This window comes from Colossoma macropomum, unplaced genomic scaffold (genome assembly GCF_904425465.1).
Source record: "Colossoma macropomum unplaced genomic scaffold, Colossoma_macropomum, whole genome shotgun sequence".
NCBI classification, from domain to species: domain Eukaryota; kingdom Metazoa; phylum Chordata; class Actinopteri; order Characiformes; family Serrasalmidae; genus Colossoma; species Colossoma macropomum.
In genome coordinates, this window is record NW_023494796.1 from 12,427,662 (window position 1) to 12,448,239 (window position 20,578).

A 20,578-nucleotide genomic window follows, 5' to 3' on the forward strand; every position below is an offset into this window, starting at 1 on the left:
AGCCACGAACACTGTCCAACTTAGTCTGATTTGCTTTAAAAGCCATTTAAAAGCTGAAGAGAGATACAATCACAGACTCTATCAGAGCAACATACAGCGCACAACAGCTGCGCTTTAGCTTACACTACTACAGATGAGCAACAGAGTGAAACTACTGTGTTAATAAATTTGTGGCAGTAATCACAGTTTTAATTACATTAGATTTCCAAATTAAAAACTTTTTAAGCTTGCAAATATGTAGTTTAATGGGTCTCTTTTCTGTTATGGTTTGTATTTATGCTGTTGCTTCAAGCAAACTAAACTGTTTTATGTTTCCAATGTTTCACTGATCTTACTGTGAAAAGAACTTCATTCCTGTGCAACAATAATAATTATATAAACAATAATGATATTGTTACTAAATAATAATATTTAGGGTCTCTCACTCTTGCGGCTGTTGTTGCTGTTGCAGTGGGCTCTGTTGGGGTCTTTTTCTCCCTCCATGCTGCTGGCACTGCTCCAGCTACCCCAAGACCCCCGGCTGGCCCTCACACTGCCTGTGGAGCTGCCTGAGTCTGAGCCGGACTCCCACTGCCGTCGCTCTGGAACCTTCCGCCGCACGCGCCCTGCACACACACCTGACACATAAACACACACACACACACACACACACACACACACACAGTCAGCAGATCCAGAGGACAAACTAAAGACAAATAAAATTATCTGTAAATTAGGGCTGGCTTGATATTCGTTTTTTATGCTGGTATTAATTTTCATCAGCAAAGGCCTTTGATAAGTTATTTCTAAATTTTTAGAAAATGAAAAAAATATATATACTGAATATATAATAGCTTCAGAAGCTAAGAGATAAAAATCAAAAAGAAATCACACGTGGAGCCATTTAAATTCCAGACATGGAAACTCTGAGACTAAAATACAGGGTAATCCACATGTATCTGGATATTTTAGAAAACATAGTTTTGGCCTCCTGTCCACACACAAAAAAAAGAGTTTTTTGCTCAGTGAAAACAGAGGTGTTTCAGAAACACTCCACAGGGTAGAAATTTTTGAAAAAACTATTTTCAGTCATTTCGTGTAGATGAGAAAAATGATGTTTTTGAAAAGATGTTCCATTAACTTGCACAAGCCTGTAGGTGTTTTCATTTATTGAGCACGCAGAACTCTGTCTGAAATACGACTGATGACTGGGTTGTTGCAGCAGTTTCAGGGTGATTTTGGAGTTGATAATATATTTCTAATTATATTTGGCTTTACTTTTTCATAAAACCGCAGTGCTGAGGCATTACAATGTGCTGAGCTCAGTTCTTGTAAATGGGGTGTCACCTTCACTACAAATATTAAAAATACCTCAGCAATTCTGAAGATGTGTGACCTCATCGCAGGCAGTAGGTTTTGTTTTGTAGGCTGGCATTTGAGACGCTTTTGCATTCTTGTGTGGACAAAGAGTTTTTTGAAAACTGAGGGAAAAACTTATTTTTAAAAATATTCAGATACATGTGCATGAAATCGTGTAGACATGTTCTTTTCAGAGCCCGCAGCTATTATACATAGATGCCACTGTGCTCATCGTTTGTGTTCTACTGGATTCCATATGGCGCATTGTGCTTGGACTCCAAAAATCACTATTTGCAATGTAATTTGTAGACGCTTGATAAGCTCATAGCGGTTATAATATTCCATCAAGTCAATTTCTAACAAAAGCGAGATGGTATCTGGGTACTGTGTTCGCAAACAATGGTCATTTTCACATATTACCTTTTTGCCTACTTTTTAAAGGCTAATGAAGAAATGTGAATATGCAAAAATGAAACAACCCTGCAGTCCTTACTTCCAAAATAAAAAAAAACATCAAATATACTCAATTCCTGTTAATGCTACATCCATCACACATATGGCAAATTTTACCGAAAGGTTCAGAGTTCACATGCATGAAATTATCAGATGATAAGAAAAGCGCTTAGGGCAAAATTTGTGGTAAGAGGCTGGTGTAATATAGTGACACGACATGTTTGAGGAATCATTACAAATATGAAACAACAGGGATGCTTATCTGAGCACCTGCATGCATCTAGTCCTTACTGTCTCCCTAACCACTTCAGACTGGAATATTAGCTCTTTTGTCTTTTTCTTTTCTAATTAAACAGTTTTACAGCAGGTTTAAAACATGATAGTATAAACATAATCACAAACTTTACCACTGTCAGAACATAGCCATCTACAAAAAATGAACGTTTAAAATGATGGTTAATTAAGAAATATCATTCTTTAACAATTATTAAATATCATTGTTTCCAAGTATGAAGAATGAGTATTCAAGTACTTGTTCAAAAATATTTTTCTGAGTTTTTATATGATGTTAATTCCAGTCTGTATAACACTGCTAATCCTCACCATTCTGTTTGAGGCTGCTGTCCACTGCGACTGCTGCTTTAGGAATTTCCAGCTTCATGCTAACTGAGAGGTTTCGGGTTTTGGCTGAGTTTCGAGCTTCTCTGCCCTCGGCTTCTCTTTCGCTCTCCGTTACCATGACAATGCTGTTCTCTGGGAGTCTGTGGACACATCAGCATCAATTGACTTTACATGATTATTTATGTCAAATTACACAGACATAAACTCTTGTAACAAAGTGATTCGATAGACGATGAATTATTTATTGGTATTGTACATTACATCCATGTTGACGAGCGCACCATTACCCCCTACTTAAACTCCACATTCACAAGACACTGGATTGGTTTACAAGGTTCACTCTCAGTTTGTTTCCACCCTAATAAGTCTATACCCTCCCCCCCATATTTACCCCAAAATTTTTCAGAGACGTTCCCGTTATGAGATCACGCCTGGCCTTGTGAGACTAGTTTCAGAGTAGCTTTTGCAGGATCTCTTTAGGGTTAAATTAATAACACTGTGTAAGTAACAAGACTTTACAGAAAATTATTAATTAACTATTAATAATTATTCCACTCACCCAGGCGCGGTCTCTGCAGTCCTCCTGCGGCTCTTGCCTGCATTTTTCTTTGCTTTGGTGCTGGAGGTGGATCCAAGCTCAAAGTCCTTCTCCATGCGCTTCTTCTGAGCGCTTTCAATCTCTCTCTAATAAAAACAACAGACACGAAAACATGTTTCTACTCTCTGACACAGAGGTACTCAACTTTTTGCAACTCACAGTGCACACAAATGACCACAAAAGCTTCTGAGACCCACAAGATGATTTAACTGAAACGACTGTACAAATTGCAAACAATAGAAATAATAAGACACAATCAAAAATGTAACAAAGTAATGAATGTAGTCTACCACATTTCACTTAACTGTACAATCACACAACATAAACACCACAAGTTCTGTTTCACTGTTTCTCATTGCCAAGAGCGCCCTAGAAGTATTACCACAGCTCACAGGTTAAAAAAATCACTGCACTGGATGAAGTGGGAGCACTTATCCAAAAGCACTGTAGCAAGTCAATTCATATATTTTTAATTAATTAGGAAAATAATCTGCAGATTATGCGATTACAATATAAATCAACAATGACAGCCCTAAGCAGAACAAAACTTCCAAAAAAAGTTGTCATTTTGTACCTCAGTGTCTGCGTTTTCCCTTTTTTCCTCATCCCTCTTTCTGTTGCACCTGTTCTCCATCTCTCTGTCCACCGGCTGAGGCACTTGATTGGCTGTGATGCTTTCAGGGAATACAGGAAGTGTTTCCATAGGAAACATATCACCTTGTAACACTTTATCCTCTCCATAACACTCTTTCCTCTCCATATTGAGGAGAGATTCATCTAGAACATCTTCATTGTTGTTATTGTTGTTGTTACAGATGTCAGGGTCCTGCTCAAACACGCGTTCCTCTCTCTCTTCATCTGTCGGAGGGTTGGAGCTGTTAGCGACTGCACTAGCTGAACTAGAGCTGCTCTTGTATCTGCTGTACAGGAATGACACTTTGTGAGTTTGTTTCTTCTGGGGCTGGGAGGAGCCTCCAGAACCCTTCTTGGAGGACGACTGTGAACGAACTGTCCCATTGGCTACCGCCGTGGAGCCCCGCCCCTTTCCTTTATCGGAGGTGTGGCTTGTGTCAGAATAGTTCTTGCAGCTGCCTTTGCCTCGACTGGAAAAGATGAAAATAAAGAACACTGGAAATTATGATGATGGTGTCAATGCATCATCATATACTTTCTCAAGTACTGAGACTCTTATATTATTCATACACGTATTTAGACATATTTTTCCTTTGCTTATTTATAGTACAATACTTCTTTTCTTAGAATCTGTGATTCTCAGATGTTTGGTTTTCTACGGTCCATTCTGAGACCTACAGAAGCATCCAAGGCCGCGTTGGTCATCTTTTTAATGTTCTGTCATGGCATTGTGTGCATCACATAATAAAAAAAAAAACAAGCAAAAAACCCCCAAACAAACAAACACAAAAAACCAAACAAACAAAAAAACAAAAAAACTGTTGTGCTGCTAATGGGTTTTCAGCGTGAAAACACTATAATGAGGAATGGAAACTTATACCACACTAATTAGCATGGTGCTAATTGCATGTTTAAAACATCATGTCTGAAGTGGTTAATCTCAAATGGACATCATTTTGTAGTTTCCGACACTGTATCACAATGTCATCTATGTACATGGACTAAAGTGCAGTCCACTGTAAGTGGGGCACCGTGTACATTTTTTATTTATTTTTTTTTTTTAACCCGATTTTCTCCCCAATTTAGTCGTCTCCAATTCCGATGACTCCAATTACGGATGCCTGTAGCATCACCAGGGATCGAACTCGCAATCTCCTGATGATCAACGCTTAGACGGTTGCGCCACTCGGGAGCCCCGGCACTGTGTAAATTTGATATTTCAGGACTGTGCTGAGTGTGAAATTATGAAGTGGAGGGTGGCGCGTACCTGACACTGTTGGAGGTGCTGTGGCTGACCGAGCCGTTCTCTCGGGGGGTGGAGTTGTGGTTGCTGCGTGGCGTGGGGGTGGAAAACTCTCGCAGGATGTACTGAGCCTGGTGGAATGCCATGAGACACACTCCAGCCAGAGAGAAACTAAACACAACACAGGCCACAAAGTTCACACCAACAGACAGAGCAACAAAGGTCTATACACAATTTATTACTTATCCATCTGTTTAACTATTTGTGTCTGTCTGCCTATGCCTATCTGTTCACCTGTCTGTCAGATTGCCTGTCTATTTAACCATCTCTCTGTCTATCTGTGTCCTAAAGAATATTTGTCATTTTATTTGCCTGTGTGACTGTCTATATATCTGTCTATGCATTCATCTCTCTGTCCAGCAATCTATCTGCCTACCTATCCGTTTGTCTTTCTATCCTGTCTACCTATCTGTCTAGCCATCTGTCTGTCTGCCCATCTGTTTGTCTATCTATAAGCCTGTCCATCTGTCCAGTAATCTGTCTGTCTGTCTGTAAGTCCTCCTGTCTATGCGTCTGTTTGTCTATGTACAAGTCTGTGCGTCACGCTATCTTTCCTTCTCTCTCTCTCTCTTTACCTTCCTATCTACCTGTCTGTCTAGCCATCTTTCTGTCTTTGTGCAAATATTAATCAAATATATGCCCCACGAGAACAGAAAAACACTAACCATGTGAAGACAAGGGTGATGACCCAGAAGGACTCCTCCCAGCTGGGTCCGGGGACCACCTGAGCGCAGAGTGGCAGCATGTGGTGGGGCAGAGTGACATTTAGAGTAAATGGGAATGCAGAACCACGTGCAGTGACCAGTGTCAAATCTCTAATCACCCATGAGGAGGTAAAATCTGGAGTAAACCTAGAGAGAGAGGGAGAGGGAGAGAGAGAGAGAGAGAGAGAAAGATAGAGAGAGAGAGAGATTTATGCTGTTTTATGCTGTTGTGAGCAAATGGCTAGACTGAACAAAATTCCACCTGCAAATACTGAGAAACACAACAGCATCATTTAAATAAAACTTCCCTGAAAAATCATATCTACATACAAAAACATTCAGAGGTCCTCGAAAAACAGCAGTAGAACATATGTTATGAAAATAAAATCATCTTTCAAAACAGACAGAATGTAGAAGCGTGGACTTACGCAATGGTGATTTCAGAGGAGGAGTTGTAGTCCACGCTGAAGGACCTGCACTGTAACACCTCGAAGCCGAAGCCCTGGCACTTATAGCCATTGATGTTCATAGACATGACCGTCAGCGGCAGCTCTCCAGCGTTCTCCACCTTAAAACTCTTCTGGATGGCAAACAGGGGCTTATTGGTGTGACTCCGTAAACCTGAGAAACACAAACAACAGTTACAGCGTACACTGTACTACTGTAAAATATTTTAAATATGTGAAATTTTATTTAAATCAGCCCATGTGAACATTAGCAACATTAGCAAGCGCCTTGAACACACACAACTAACAAGTAAAGTGACACAGCATTGTATTTTGAAATTAAACTTCTCACCAAGCTACAGTGGTGAAGAGTCCCCATGATCTATTTCTCTTTCTTTTTATTTTTTAGCAAACCTCTGTGACCAAAATGTAAAGGATGGTACATATGGCAGTGAATTAATATTTATTTTTGAGCTAAATATTTTTAAAATTGCAGTTTCCCGGTCCTCTTTTTGGATTGGTTACTTGGTGAAAAGTGACAAAATGCATTCCGTGGTGGAAGAATTGGAGCTTGTGTCCTGCCATACCACCGATGCTGAATACTGCTGAGTACAAATATTGGTCTCACCGTCTCTGCACTCCATGAGGGTGGACTGGGGGACGTTGAAGCGGAGAGATGCTCCAGGGCCAGGTAATTTACCCCCAACACGCAGGAGCTCCTTCGCTCCAAAGCCCTTCACCAACACCAGGTCAAACACTGTCAGGTTATTCCTGAGAGAACAGTGGAGAGGTCACAACCATGCTGTGGCGCAGCTACAACACTAGATTAACATATTTCCGTAGCTACAATGTTACAATAATAATGGGAATAACTAGCACACTGGAGAAACATTACTACTGCTGCTAAGATGTTAATTCTATTAATACTGTAGCTGCAATGTTTTAAATTTGATTGGTAGACATGATCGGGATGTCCCGTTCCAATTCTGATCACTCTACTTTTTAAATTTTCAAATAAATTTACACAAAATTGGTCAAATGAATGACAGATCTATGTATACAGGTGAGATCATTACGCCAGTGCAGTGAAGAAGGTTTATCTCACGTTAATTTTTATAGTACATTACCTGATAAGGAGCAGGGAGGTGACAGGTTTGTGCTCGGTGGGGATGTACACCACAGAGACAGTCTTGGACTCCCATGGCTGCAGCACCACTCTCTGAACACTGCTGCTTCCTCTATAGCTCTCCTCAGACTGAACACAGCACAATACAGAGTAGCTTTATTACAAGAGTTTATTTAATACACATTTACTGCATTTAATTAGTGTAATTGGCTAGCAAAATTTCAAATTCAAATTTAAAAAGGAAAAGTGGTGCATAAATGGGGATTCTAGGGTTTACTTTTATCATTTTGTTTTTCCATGATATACATTTTTGGGAGTGGCCTTTACAAATATAAAAAATAGAAATACTATATCACAATAAACACTATCCTTTTTAGAGAATTAAAAAGGTTTTTTGTTTGGACAAAGTGTGTTAGACTATCCACACCTCTTTATGGCTACACCTGCTACAACTTTATACACATTTAGAACAAAACTCTGTAAAAGTTCTTTCTTAAAACAGCATACTACTAAACTGTTCTTCTATTTAAAAGGACTTATTAAAATAAAGTTCTGAAGGGTCTGAAAACTCACCTTATGGTCAGCAGCAAAGAGAGAAAACTCTGTTGTAGTGATGTTCACTGACAGGGGACTAATGTTAAACCTGCAGAACAGAAAAAACAAAAAACAAACAAACAAACAAACAAACAAATTAATGCCATACATCACAGCTCAGATGCTAAAAAATGATGTATATCTTAGGATTTTGAACAATCTAAACCCTGCTCATCATCTACACATATGCACGCTCTAAACAATTTCAGGAGTGAGGACACTCAGCACCCTCTCTCTGTGTTTTCGTACCATTTGGTGAGCAGGTCTAAGGCTTCCAGAGGAGCTGGATATGAAGAGAGGGTTCTGATCTCCACAGAAACCACAGAACCAGTGGGGTTCTTCAAAGTGAAGTTTTTAATCTGGAACACACATAATATATATATGGGAACGGCAAAAAATGCTTAAATATTACATCACTGATTACATCATCACTGTTGTAAGAAAATCTTGTATCTCCAAAATACTTCACTGGAGAAGAAAAAGACATTCTTATCTGAAATATACAATACCGTACTGAGATTTTATTCCCAGTAATTTGAGACCACTTCTACAGTACATCAGCTGGCTAATATGAATATATTAATACATTTTGCAAAGGGACCATTCTATTAAATTAGATGAAAATGCACTCCCACAATCCCTCAAAATCAGTGACAAATTTTTTTTTCACAAAATTTTCATAGGTCAGGTCATCATATTTGTTTTTCCATTCATTAAGAAATGTTCACATAACTTGAAAAGTACATTATATATTACTTTTTTTGACTGTGGGATAATGAGGGAAACAAAGTGTGGTTACCTTGCTCTCGTTGACCGGTGTAGCTCCGAAGTCTAGAGAGGTAGAGTGATCTGCAGGCAGTCTGGGCCATCTACACAAACAAACTCATACTTCAATTCTTTATTTAGATCCACAGTTTTAAATACATAATAAAAGGGCTCAAACCGTATTAGATTTATTAATAGCATTAGTTACCTAATCACTCATGAACAAGTGACTACATCAGAAATAAGTTACATTACAGCACAATACAGTAATACAGAGACTCACAGAGTCAGAATTGTTCATAGTGGTGGAGATAAGAACCCAACATCCACCTCAAAAAGTTCCCTCAAAGAAAGTTATTACTTAAACCAGCCACAAATATGCTACCTAAAACATTAGCTTTGTGGTCTAAAAACATATAGGGCATTGTGAGGCAAAATAGTTCCCAAACAAAACTATCTTTCCAGATTTATCACTATTTTAAAATGATCAATATCCCTTATAAAAACCCAGAGACACGTGTATGTTCACTGATGGTTTTGAACAGTAAATAAAATGGCTGTAATTGTGTTGTAGACATTGTGATCCCTGGTTCCTATCACCACTACTGTAAAGTTTCACCAAACCTCTCTGAATGACAATGTTTACATCTCAACCACAAATTATGCAAAATATGTAAAAAAACATGGAATTTTGCTTTGAAACATTAATAATAATGGATTTTCGTAGATTGACCTTTAGAACCCTACATAACTCACACCTGAAGCCCAGCTGCAGCGTACTATTGCACCCACATGTCTGTAGCTCTCTGCTTCAAATACAGCTTTTAAAAGGAAATTTGTATTAACACATTCTCTACAGAGAAGATACTGTATTTTCACACATTTTATTCACAATTACTGCTGTGCCATGCGCCCTTCCCCGGGCCCCGAAGATGGCTGCGAAAGCCGGCAGAAAAGCGGGGCCCAAATGCTGAGCAAGGACGAAACCACCCGAGGACGGTGGGAAGAGAAGGAGAACCGTGAGGGAGTGGTGGACAACGTGCAAGTCCCAAGCCCCCCCTCCTATTCCGCAGCAAGGCTGTTAGACTACACCTCGTGTTCGATCCAGGCAGCTTTGCTAGGAAGCGTGGGCGGTGAGAGGGAAGCTCAGGAGCTCACACTGCCCTTAATGAGTAAGTGAGCGCCTTTAAAAAGACCAGAGAAGGAACAGGGAGGGAGAGTGCACTGCTTTTGTATGTACCTGCAGTAGAGCTCCTTACTGCAGTGCCAGCGGCTGCAGAGAGCCGAGGCCAGACTGCTATCCGTCCGCCACAGAGCAGAGGAGGATCCTGGAAGGAGAGACTGCTGCCATTCTAAACGCCCTACAGTATACATACAGCAAAGGAAAGGTATAGAGTTACCACAGTTAGCAACAACATACTGTTCTGTGCAAAAGTTTAAGGCACTTGAGATAACTACATTTATTAACTTTTTAATTATATTTAAAAAGCATCAGTAAACTGGAGGCTTTAACTGACCTGCTTTAGAGAGACGGAGAGGACATGGCCTTTCACACTCACCACCAGCCTCAAAAAGTACATCACCACGCTGGGGGAGAGAGGGGTGGGAGAGGGAGAGAGAGAGAGAGAGAAATGTACAGTCTTAAGCAAAGGTTTGAACCCTCATGGTCAAATTTCTTGTTTTGTCAATTTTCAAAGTGAAAAGTTAGCACATCCTCTACAGAGAACACTCAAATATCACATTTTTCTGCAAATTTTAGTGCACAATTTGTATTTCTTTGCAGTTTAGCATATTCTGTAAAATATAAAATGTGCCACAACTTTTGCACAGGCCACATTTTAGTTCTTTCCCCCCAATATATTGAATTTAGCAAATGAGCAGTAATTGTGCACTAAAATGTGCAAAGTATGTTCTCTGCAGAGGATGTGTGAACTTTTTTTTGTGCCAGGGATGCCAAAGCTTTTGCACACACTACCATATACCATAGAGCTTTTCAATATATGTAGCGTTTCATTCCAAAATGCCATAAATCCATTTGTAACAAGAGGAGGTTTAGAAAGAAAAACAGCTGATGTAACAGAGATGTAACACACTTATATGTTAAAACATATAAATCATGTTCTACATTTCTCTAATAAAGGTGATATTAATCGTAATACAGCGTTGATATTGCTTGTATGTGTAAAGCCCACTGTATATCAAGAAAAAAAGAGCATCCAAATGATGTTTACTGCGCTTTTCCTTTTTTATCATATTTGCGTAGTGCTCTTTAATAAAGCAAAGTTGCATACAACAGCATAGAATAACAAACTAAGTAACAGATGTTATAGAGGTCATTGACTGACTAAATGGAGAAGACAACAGGGACAGAAACAAAGTAAATATATGAGGCGTTCACTCTGTACCTTTGACCCCGTAGAGAAAATGTGAACAGGTAGCTCCAGACTGAAGCCCAGGCTAGTGCGGAGCGTTACTACGGTGATGAGGTTGACTGGTAGCGTTCTGTTTTGCAGGTGGAGCGTCAGCAGCTTCCAGCAGCCAGAGGCCACACCCACTGTCTGAGTGACATTGACTGCCTACAAATTAAGAAAAAAAGAACTCTGAGAACAGCTCTAAAACGATTTTATTTTTTTAAGGAAAAGATTCACAAAATTCATAATTCGGTTTAACGTAATATGATAGTGTTTCAATTTGATTTCAGTTTATTAGAGAATACCACATTATGAAAGTACAATATTTGAAACAAAAGCTGCTTTATAGTGTCACATTCTAACGCTCTAGCCACAAGCTAATATTTTAACATATTAGCAACAAGGAAACACAGAGTAATCACAGGCTTACGATTGGAATCAGCCAAGATTGGGAGCTTTTATCCTCAAAACATGCGATAAGCTAGTTTATTTGATTTTGGCTAATCTATGTTTCAGTCTTATGACAACTCTGGTACAGCACTTGTGCTGTATTTGAATGCCAAAATGTTGCAGCATTACTACAAATGACTCATGTGCCTCTTACTTTCACCAATGTGCCTCTTACTTTCAATGTAGCATTTCATTTGATTCATGTTATTTAACCAGGCAAAAGATCTCATTTTTCAGAGATCAGTATCTACAGATGATATACATTTTAGCACAATACGAACGATTGTTGTGAAGGCTGATTGAGGGAGATGTTTCAGACGTTTACCTTAAAGAGTGCATGTAAGGGCTGAGTGAGGGAGATGTTGGAGATGCTAAAGCTCAGAGGAAGAGGACTGACCATCCACAAATCCACAAAATCGGCTCCTCTCTGCTTCTGTTTGAACTGAAACCACGCTGCAGAGTCATATTTCCTACAGAGAGAGAAAGAGAGAAGAGAGGGGGTAAAAGAAAAGGGAGGACGGAGAAAATTAGGGAAGAGAAGAGAGGAGGTAGAGAAAGAGAGGAGGAGAGAGAGAGAGGGAGAGAGAGAGAGAGAAAGACAGAAAGAAAAAGAAAAAATGAGGATGAAGAGAAAGAGAGAAGATGAGAAAAAAGAAAGAACAAAGAGAGGGAGATATAATATTTGTGTGCACACTAGGGGGCAGTGTTGCATTTATCAAATCAGAACGTACATACATTTCAGGAACCTAGACACATTGATCTGCTCACTCAGTCAGTTTGCTTTATCTACAGAACCACAGATCTGTGTGATATATAGCTCCTCCTCATGTTGGCTCCTCTGAGAATTTCACAATCTGAGTACATGCATGAATTACCTGTGAGTGGTTTCCAGCCAGGGAAATATGTTCACTGTGCTATTCCCCAAAATCTGCATGCTGATCTGACTGGAGCATTTTTTACTCTGAGATGACAAAGATCCTAACAAGAAGCAGAGAAACAAAAACTAATTAACAATGACACCTTTTAGGTATAGATGTCTGAGAGAAAGAACAGGCTTCAAAATTTTGACCAAGAAAAGCAAAAAAGTCCTACACTAGTGTCAAAATCTGATCGTGTATGCATTTTACATTTTACATACATATACATACATACATACATATATATATATATATACATACATATACACACACACACAAAGCAAACTTTAAGTCTGTTCACAAACTTTACCCTTCTAGTTATTTATTGTCAGCTTTTGTTGGTTTTTGGTTTTCAGTGTGTCCTGAAATTTGGTTTTGGCTAAGAATTTTCAAAATCAGCAGATAACTAACATACTTGATCAGCTCTGTCTAGTATGACAGCTGTTCTGTTCGCTCTAAAGAAGTGGAAACTCACAATATCAAAACTATAAGCCTCTTTTCTTCTTTCTAACAACACCTCTTAAAAGGTAAAATCACTGTGACACAGAACTTACAGCGGATTAGTGCTTTAATAAAAAGCCAGTAGATACAATATAATAAAGTCAAAATGCCAAAACAGAATATAATCAAAACACCAACGTCTAGTAAATTATTTTCCTTATTATTAGTAATAATCACAATTAACAGTCTTTCCACCAAGCAATGTAATTTTTTAAAAGCAGGTTATGGCTGCCTAGTAACGTATCTGCCAAAGATTTTTATTCATACTCATATTACTCGTATTTTAACATGGCTCAGCCAATCAGATTTCAGAACGAGAACTATTTCTTGTACAATCTGCAGTGAGCTATGATTGGCACTAAACACAATCTCACTTTGCAGCAAAGACTCTACAAACAAGCAAGCATATAAATAGACAGAAAGATAGACAGATAAATTGACAGATAAATTGACAGATAAATAGCTTGCTTACGTCTACAAGACAGCGCTGCCACCAGAGTGAGGTTACTTGATGAAGCTTTCAGTGGCACCTGGCTAATCTCCACAGAGCTCTCAGATCTTGACAGTATCTGTATTTCCTGAAAAGATTAAACACATTGGTGTTATCCTGTGAAAATTAACATTTAGTGTATTTCACTGTGTCCATTTCTGAGGGCTCACCTTTACGGACAGCTGTTTAACCCCTGAGTTCAGCATGTACACTCCTATTCTTGGATCCGCTGTCGAAAACAAAACAAACAGTTGATGAGCTTCAAAAGAGACAAGTACACAAAGTTCACTCAGGGAAATACATATAAAACCAGAACGTGCCACCAGGGGGCAGTGTACCAGCACAATTTCTGAAGGGGTCAAAAACGTCCAGTGGCAACTGAAACAAATGCTTCACATAAACATTTTTTGTAAAAAAAAAAAAACAATTAAAGCAAATCAGCTGAATTTATTTATATAGAATGCTTTATAAATAATATATATATACCAATAGCATAACTAGTACAAATTCATGTAACTAACATATTGACCTTTTTCATATAAAAAACACACTAGTTGGAACTTAGTGTTAGTTACATGAATTCAATCCGTTAATTCAACATAAATATGAGAAATAAGTGGAAGTATAGTGTCATATGCAAACGTTTGAACAGCCCTGGTTAAATTAATTCTATTAAAAAAAAAAAAAAAGTTAACACATCCCCTATAGAGAATCCACTTAAATGACATTTCTCTGCCAATTTTAAAGCCCATTTTCTAACATATTGGGGAAAAAAATGTATTTTTTCTCCCAGTATGTTAAATTCAGCAAACAAACAGTAATTAACAGTGTATTACAATGTGCAGAAGTGTTAGAAAATCAACAATTTGGTGCAATTTTACCAGGTACGCCAAAACTTCTGCACACGTTAAGGGCTCTGATACAGTTTAACCTATCTTAAAAATGGACAAAAACATTCTGTATAGCTAAAAATATATCTGTCCGCTTTTATTTGTGATTATTCAGTGTGGTTTAAGGTGAGTGTGTGATGATTACTCCACGCAAGATGCTAATTGGAGGGGTATAAGCTCAGGTGTTAGCAGCGGTGGGTTGTAAACTAGTTATATTTACCTTGGTTACATGTACTTAAGTAAAATACTCATGGGTTTGTACTCTGAGTATTTTCAAATCATGACACTTTTACTATCTACTAAAGTAAAAAGTAGTAAATCTACTTTTTATTACATCTGAGCCATTTATAATTAGTTACTAATTCCTTTTCTGGGGTTTAAATTCATTATATTCTGTACTGCCTCACATCTCTGACTTTCTCTGATTTTATTTTAGACTAAAGGGATTCAAAACGAGAACAGAGCTGTCCAATCTTCAGTTCCTCTGCTAATAGATGGTCTAAGAAGTTCCACTGCAGTTCTGCAAGTTATGAAGTACTTAAGTAGTTTTTGCCCTGATATTTTTGTACTTCTACTTTAGGTTTTTACGGGAAGTTAATTTTTCTTGAGTCATTATTTCACAGCATTAATACGTTTACTTGAGTGTTGATTTAGGCTACTGTACCCCCTTCTGTTTGTTATTTACTTTAGCTCTGTAGCTGAAGTTTTTCAGTGTTGGCTCAATGGCTACATCTGAGAAAGGGGGAAAAGTGCAAATTTGATTTCTGGCCCAAGCATTGCTGTAAAGTAACTAGGAATGAATGATTTGGAGAAAGTATCTAATTGCAATCTAATTTATCTGACCAATATTAATCCTGTGATTTAAAATGCAATTATTTTATTTTATAAGTTCCAGGCCTGTTTTTCTGTCAAAGAAGACCAGCATATCTTGCTTGAGGTTTGACTGCTGAACACGGTATGCCTGACTGCCAGTTAGTGGTGGTTGTGATGCAACAGAACATGGGAATTTGGTTGCTTTAGACTGGTTTAACTCATCTACAGGCAGTGTACACACTCTATATTACTGGGTTAAATTTTCCTGTTTAAAACTTAAAGCCTCTGTCTACACATTTTCATAACTTTCTTCAAATTACTATCTACAGTTTTTGTGATGTTTTTACTATGAACTGGCAGAGAAAGAATGCTATTGGTCTTTTCTGTTGGGAGAGTTTTAAAATGACTTTTTCTGCCAATTCCTTCTGTTTGATTTGAGTTGGGTGGGACCAAGTTTAGTGCAGGTGACATCAGATCTGCCAAAGTATCAATCCAAGTCAGCAATATGTATACGTCTATGCTAACAAGCTGCTCATGTTCCTCTCCATCACATAAACCGACTGCTGGCTTATAAATAAATAAATAAAACCCTAGGGGTCCCAGCCAAAACTCCCAGCAAGTACGTTATTTAAGCTTTTTGAAATCTGTTAACAGTGCTTGTTATGAAGGTGTATTACAATGCTGTTTGTAGTGTAGCTAGAGGCTGCTTCCTATTTGCATTAGCCACATGTCATGTTTTCTGGAGCATCTATCTATTATTAAATTCTATTCACTTCTACATATTTCTTGATCATAACACGATTTTTCCATGTTGACAGGGGCTTTAAGACAACACTGTTGGTAAAATAGACTATAATTCATGCAGTTACAATTTGAAAACTGCACTCCTTTAAAAATTGTGATTTGAAAACGTCTTCTTTTTAAGCCATGTGTACAACTCTTGAGAGTGGCTGTAAGAGGAAGCGTGAAGCAGTTTGAGGAACTCTCTGCGGGGTGATTCATAACTCTGTTGGTGCTCCAGTGTGGCAGTGATCATAAGAGCAGCAGCACTCTGTGTGAGATGAGCCTTAACGCACTCAGAGGAGGCACAGAAATGGCTCAGCTGTTATTACAGACAGCAGCAGGAGCAGCACGTGGCTGAATGCAGATGGGAAAGGCTGTTCAGCACAAGGAGCTGCTACTGTTTGGTAACAACAGGGTTTGGTAACTCTAGCATTAGCCTCATTCTGAGAAGCTCCACCCACAGAAGCTCTCAGAATATCTGATGCTAAGACAGCCTCAGCTAGTCAGCTGTTGTAAGCAGTTTGCCTGCTCTGCAAAATGACCCTTTCAGAGTTAGATACAGGGTCATTCTCAGGAAACCGCTATAAAACATGTCAATGAATATTTGAGTGTCATAAGCAACGCAACAAACAATATTCATATCATTCTGTAAATGTTAGATCCCTACAAAATTCACATTATTGTAACTATTTTTTCGCTTTTTTCAACTGTTGAATCTCTTTAATGTTTACCTTGTAAACTGTAGGAAAGTGAACTGAAACAACAAAATGTGTCACAAGCCAAAAGAAAGAGCTCAATGCCTGTTAATGTATTGTGGTAATGAGATACAACTGCAAAACACCATATTTTGCAAAATACATCATTGTTTTACAGAAGAAGCAAAAAACATTCTAATATTTCAATACAAGTTAATGTTAATTGATTTTACTGTAAAAAGACCATTTCTATTGGTCTGTTCAACATGACATTTTAGTGAGGAGTAGAACACGCCTAGGCTAGTTAGCCACAGTGTGCTAAATGGACAGTCTTTCCTACTAGCTTTGAGGATACATGAAGCCGAAAGCAGAAAACGGAGATTCGAACCCTGTTCACACCAGGGGGAAACTCTGCCAATTTCACCAAATTTTAGCAATTATATTTCCCCCTTTAAGATTTTAACAAAGTTGGCCTTTTCTGTACATGTGAGGGTCTTGTGACTATTTTGAGCCTTCCATCAGAATATGCATTTTACGATTGACTGATGTTAAGAAAAAACAGTTTTGTTTCGGGTTTGTTCAGCCCGCTGCCCAGTATTTCTGTACAGGCTACTAGTATGTGAAGGGGCGAAGTGGTTGGTGCAAGACTTAAGCAGACAGGAACTGTCCCCATTAACTTGATCAGGCATGCACCATCTTGCTTTATCTTACATACATAATCTTTGCTATGAGGACTTGTGTGGTACATACAAGTGTCGCCACCTGGCGGTGGAAGGACTAGCAGCACCATGATGTTCTCCAGCACGTAGGGCTTAAGTTTGTCCAGATGAGCCGGCCTCTCTCCTCGCTCAGACAGACTGATCTGAAGAGACAAACGTCCCTCATCCTCCACTCCGAAACAGGAGCTCTGAGAGGAAGAGAGAGGGAGAGAAAACAAAAAGAATTAGCGCATTAAAAAGGGTCTAAAGATGCCTAATCCACTTCTCTTTGTATTGGGACTTAAGGCAGAAAACACTTTTTGTCTGTTTTGGTGGCTCTAATTAGAAGAGCTATTTATTAACAAATAAAAATATGTTTCAGAATAAACAACTCCAAGTTTCCATTCGGGTGAGTTACAGATGGAACTTATAAAAGAACGTGTTTTGATTAACATAAAACATGTCTGCAAAAGTTCTTTCCTTGTAGTAGCTTCTTATTTACACAGCATTGCACTGATATATAAGCTGGATAGCAATGCATCACTACTAAAGATGCAATTGCATGAACTACAGCTCCACCTGCTGTAGCCACAGACTGACTGAGACCAGCTGCTACCCAAAGCCATCTGATAGCCAGGCCTGTTTACTACCGACTTTAAGAGATCTTAGGTCAAGCTCTATATAACTTGTGGCCCTGTACAAGTAGGTGACAAAAATCAGAGATGGCAAACAGGGATTACCACCAGGCAGAAATATATAGCTCAACAGTGAGGTTAAGATACTGTAAATATAACTAATGCTTTACAGCTTAAGTTGGTGAAAGAAGGAGTGATGCCTAAAAGCACAGCAAACAACACCACAGTGTACTCTACCATCAACATCATTCTCTACCAATCACCATCAACTTCCTCTAAAAACAATCCTTCCCCACCAAACAGCATCATTCCTTACCCAAACGGCATCATTCTCCAACCAGAAGACAATGTCCACTCAAACGTGCTCAGTCTTAACCAAATCGCATCTCATTCCACTCAAACACCATCATCTTCCACCAAAATAGTGTAAGTCCTTACCAAACACCAACATTCTCCACCAGCCACATACATCTGACTGCTAACTTGAGAAAATTTACACTGGAAATAAGTAACATCTTTCATCTATGAATCATACATATTTTACAGATTAAAAATCAGAAAATTTACACAACATAATACAAAACATGAAAAAAAGCAACAAAAAAGCTAACATGACCAATGAATGAACATGAAGTGGTGTCTTTTCATGGAATTAAGTTCTGTATTGTTCAATAAGAAGTGTAGATGTAAAAGGCAAACTTCCACTGAAAGCCAGTAGTTATCTGCATCATGTTATCATCCCCACTACAGCATCCTTCATGACGACATGGGCATGTTTGGTAAAAATATTGCTTTCAATAGTGTAGCTGTTAACCACTAGCAGAGGAAACCTGGTGTGAAAAGATGAGTGATGTACCTGGGGGTGACTGTAGAGAGCTTTAGGAAGACTGCAGTCCAAGAGCAGTCCCAGGATAGTGATATTTGAAGCATCTTCCTGTGAAGAGGAAGGGAAAAAAAAAGAAAAACATAGGAATCCAAGTAAAGTAGATTTACACTTAAAACAAATGAGAATTAATATGACAAATGGCAAATGAGGTTAAAGATGGACTTTGTCTGCAGGGCAGGTTTGAGTTTATGACCAAAAGAGCTCATTAAACATGGGGAGGTCATTTTAAATCCTGAAGAACCTCCCAGGGTTTTACAGTAGCCTCAGGCAAGCTGACTGATTCAGTGAGATCAGACCTTAACAACCCAAAATGGACTGCTGAGCCAGCGTTTCCTCTGAAATCAAGAGAATTATTAGGGAGTTTGTCCTCCTTTGCTACAGTAACGGCCTCTACTCTTCTGGGAAGACTTTACACTAGATGTTGGAACACTGATGTGAGGATCTGACAGTATTTTGCCAAGGTTACACTAGCCCAATGACCACAAAATGCGCAGAAAATGAGAATCTTCCTAAGAGAAGTCATATATTGACCAAAGTACAGTATCTACTTAACTAAATGTTAATTCGTGTTTTTGAGATACTTATAGCAATTATATGAATAGAGTAAATGAAGTCCAACAATTAGCAGTCTCCTTTTTTTCGCTCTCCCCCACACCCAAGCTGAAGTTGAAATATACCTAGGCAAGTGTCCATATACCTGTGGAGCCTATGTGTCAGTAACACTGACATTCTGTTCTTCTGCAGTCATCAAATATCACTCGGATGCCTGTTTTCTTCATCTGATACCATACCATTTCGATATTACTGTCCATCCTAAAAGTAATTAGCTGTTTTGTCTGTTTATGGTCTGCAATAACATGTTCTTCTGCCCATCAAATGTGCATTATTTTGTACTTGTTGAAAATTCAAACGTGAAATGTTGTTTCGATAGTGAGGAAATTCTGTATAATGGGAAACCGCATGCATCATGTAGTGAGAACAGTTTACGAATAACTTCCATGAGCACTAGGACTTGACAAAATATTCAAATGGAGATGTACACACACAAAGTTCATTTGCATGTGAGTGACTTAACTGTCCTGTATTCACACAGGATTCACTCCTCCTAACACATTAGACAATACTACATGCTCAGGCTAATGCTACATGTAACATGTGACAGCCCAGTATTGCAATAAACCTCATCATGCATCCCTCTCACCATGCAACTACAATAAACGTATTTTATACACTGTTCTACTGCGCTGGGGAAGACTACAGAGAGCAGAGCTGCTGCAGAGCTGCCTGAGCCGTGGCTTGCTGAGCAAGGCTAATAAATAAATAATAGCATGCAACCCCAGTGAGAAAAAAACAAAAAACAGCAGCAAATGAACATGTATAAGTGGTAAAAGAGCTGTTCTAAAAGGAGAGGTAGGTGCTAACTGACATTTGGAAACAGCGTCTAACTTCCTGTGGCTCTTGTGCACCACAACGCCACATAGTCCAACACAGACACTTCTGCATCGTACAACAGCTTAGTTTTAAAATGCACTGTGGGGGAGGGTCTGTTTGTGGCCGCAGTTTCTGCTGGTCAACTGTTTCGGTTTGAAAAACACATGCAGGTTGGAGCTGCTGCAAATATTAGTCACTTATTGTTCATCTCCTTATTAGACACCACAGCTATTATGAACAGAGGCAACATCGCCCATTGTTTGTTTTTGTCTGACTCCATGATGGTGCTTAGTGCTTGGGCCCCGATAACTGCCACTCATGATATAAATCATCGACGGTCTTTTATCTCTCGTATCAGTTACAGTTCATGTGTTCTACATCAGTTTCAGACAAACAA

At 38.8% G+C, this 20,578-nt stretch overlaps 1 protein-coding gene across 2 annotated transcripts in view; it reads right to left on the bottom strand.

Moving 5' to 3' along the window:
- Window positions 1–20,578, bottom strand: part of tmem131l (transmembrane 131 like) — a 71,004-nt gene that overhangs the window by 3,941 nt on the left and 46,485 nt on the right. For both annotated transcript variants that reach the window (XM_036583813.1, XM_036583811.1), the window contains exons 8-28: window positions 18,721–18,798; window positions 17,282–17,438; window positions 13,521–13,579; window positions 13,333–13,438; window positions 12,318–12,420; window positions 11,768–11,912; window positions 10,987–11,157; window positions 10,099–10,168; window positions 9,822–9,942; window positions 8,616–8,685; window positions 8,066–8,175; window positions 7,796–7,865; window positions 7,224–7,351; window positions 6,725–6,867; window positions 6,079–6,271; window positions 5,612–5,797; window positions 4,911–5,057; window positions 3,585–4,113; window positions 2,972–3,096; window positions 2,395–2,552; window positions 426–617 (exon numbers count right to left, since the gene is read on the bottom strand). In XM_036583813.1, the coding sequence (XP_036439706.1) occupies window positions 426–617; window positions 2,395–2,552; window positions 2,972–3,096; window positions 3,585–4,113; window positions 4,911–5,057; window positions 5,612–5,797; window positions 6,079–6,271; window positions 6,725–6,867; window positions 7,224–7,351; window positions 7,796–7,865; window positions 8,066–8,175; window positions 8,616–8,685; window positions 9,822–9,942; window positions 10,099–10,168; window positions 10,987–11,157; window positions 11,768–11,912; window positions 12,318–12,420; window positions 13,333–13,438; window positions 13,521–13,579; window positions 17,282–17,438; window positions 18,721–18,798 (3,061 nt within the window). The remainder of the gene's footprint in view (window positions 1–425; window positions 618–2,394; window positions 2,553–2,971; window positions 3,097–3,584; window positions 4,114–4,910; window positions 5,058–5,611; window positions 5,798–6,078; window positions 6,272–6,724; window positions 6,868–7,223; window positions 7,352–7,795; window positions 7,866–8,065; window positions 8,176–8,615; window positions 8,686–9,821; window positions 9,943–10,098; window positions 10,169–10,986; window positions 11,158–11,767; window positions 11,913–12,317; window positions 12,421–13,332; window positions 13,439–13,520; window positions 13,580–17,281; window positions 17,439–18,720; window positions 18,799–20,578) is intronic.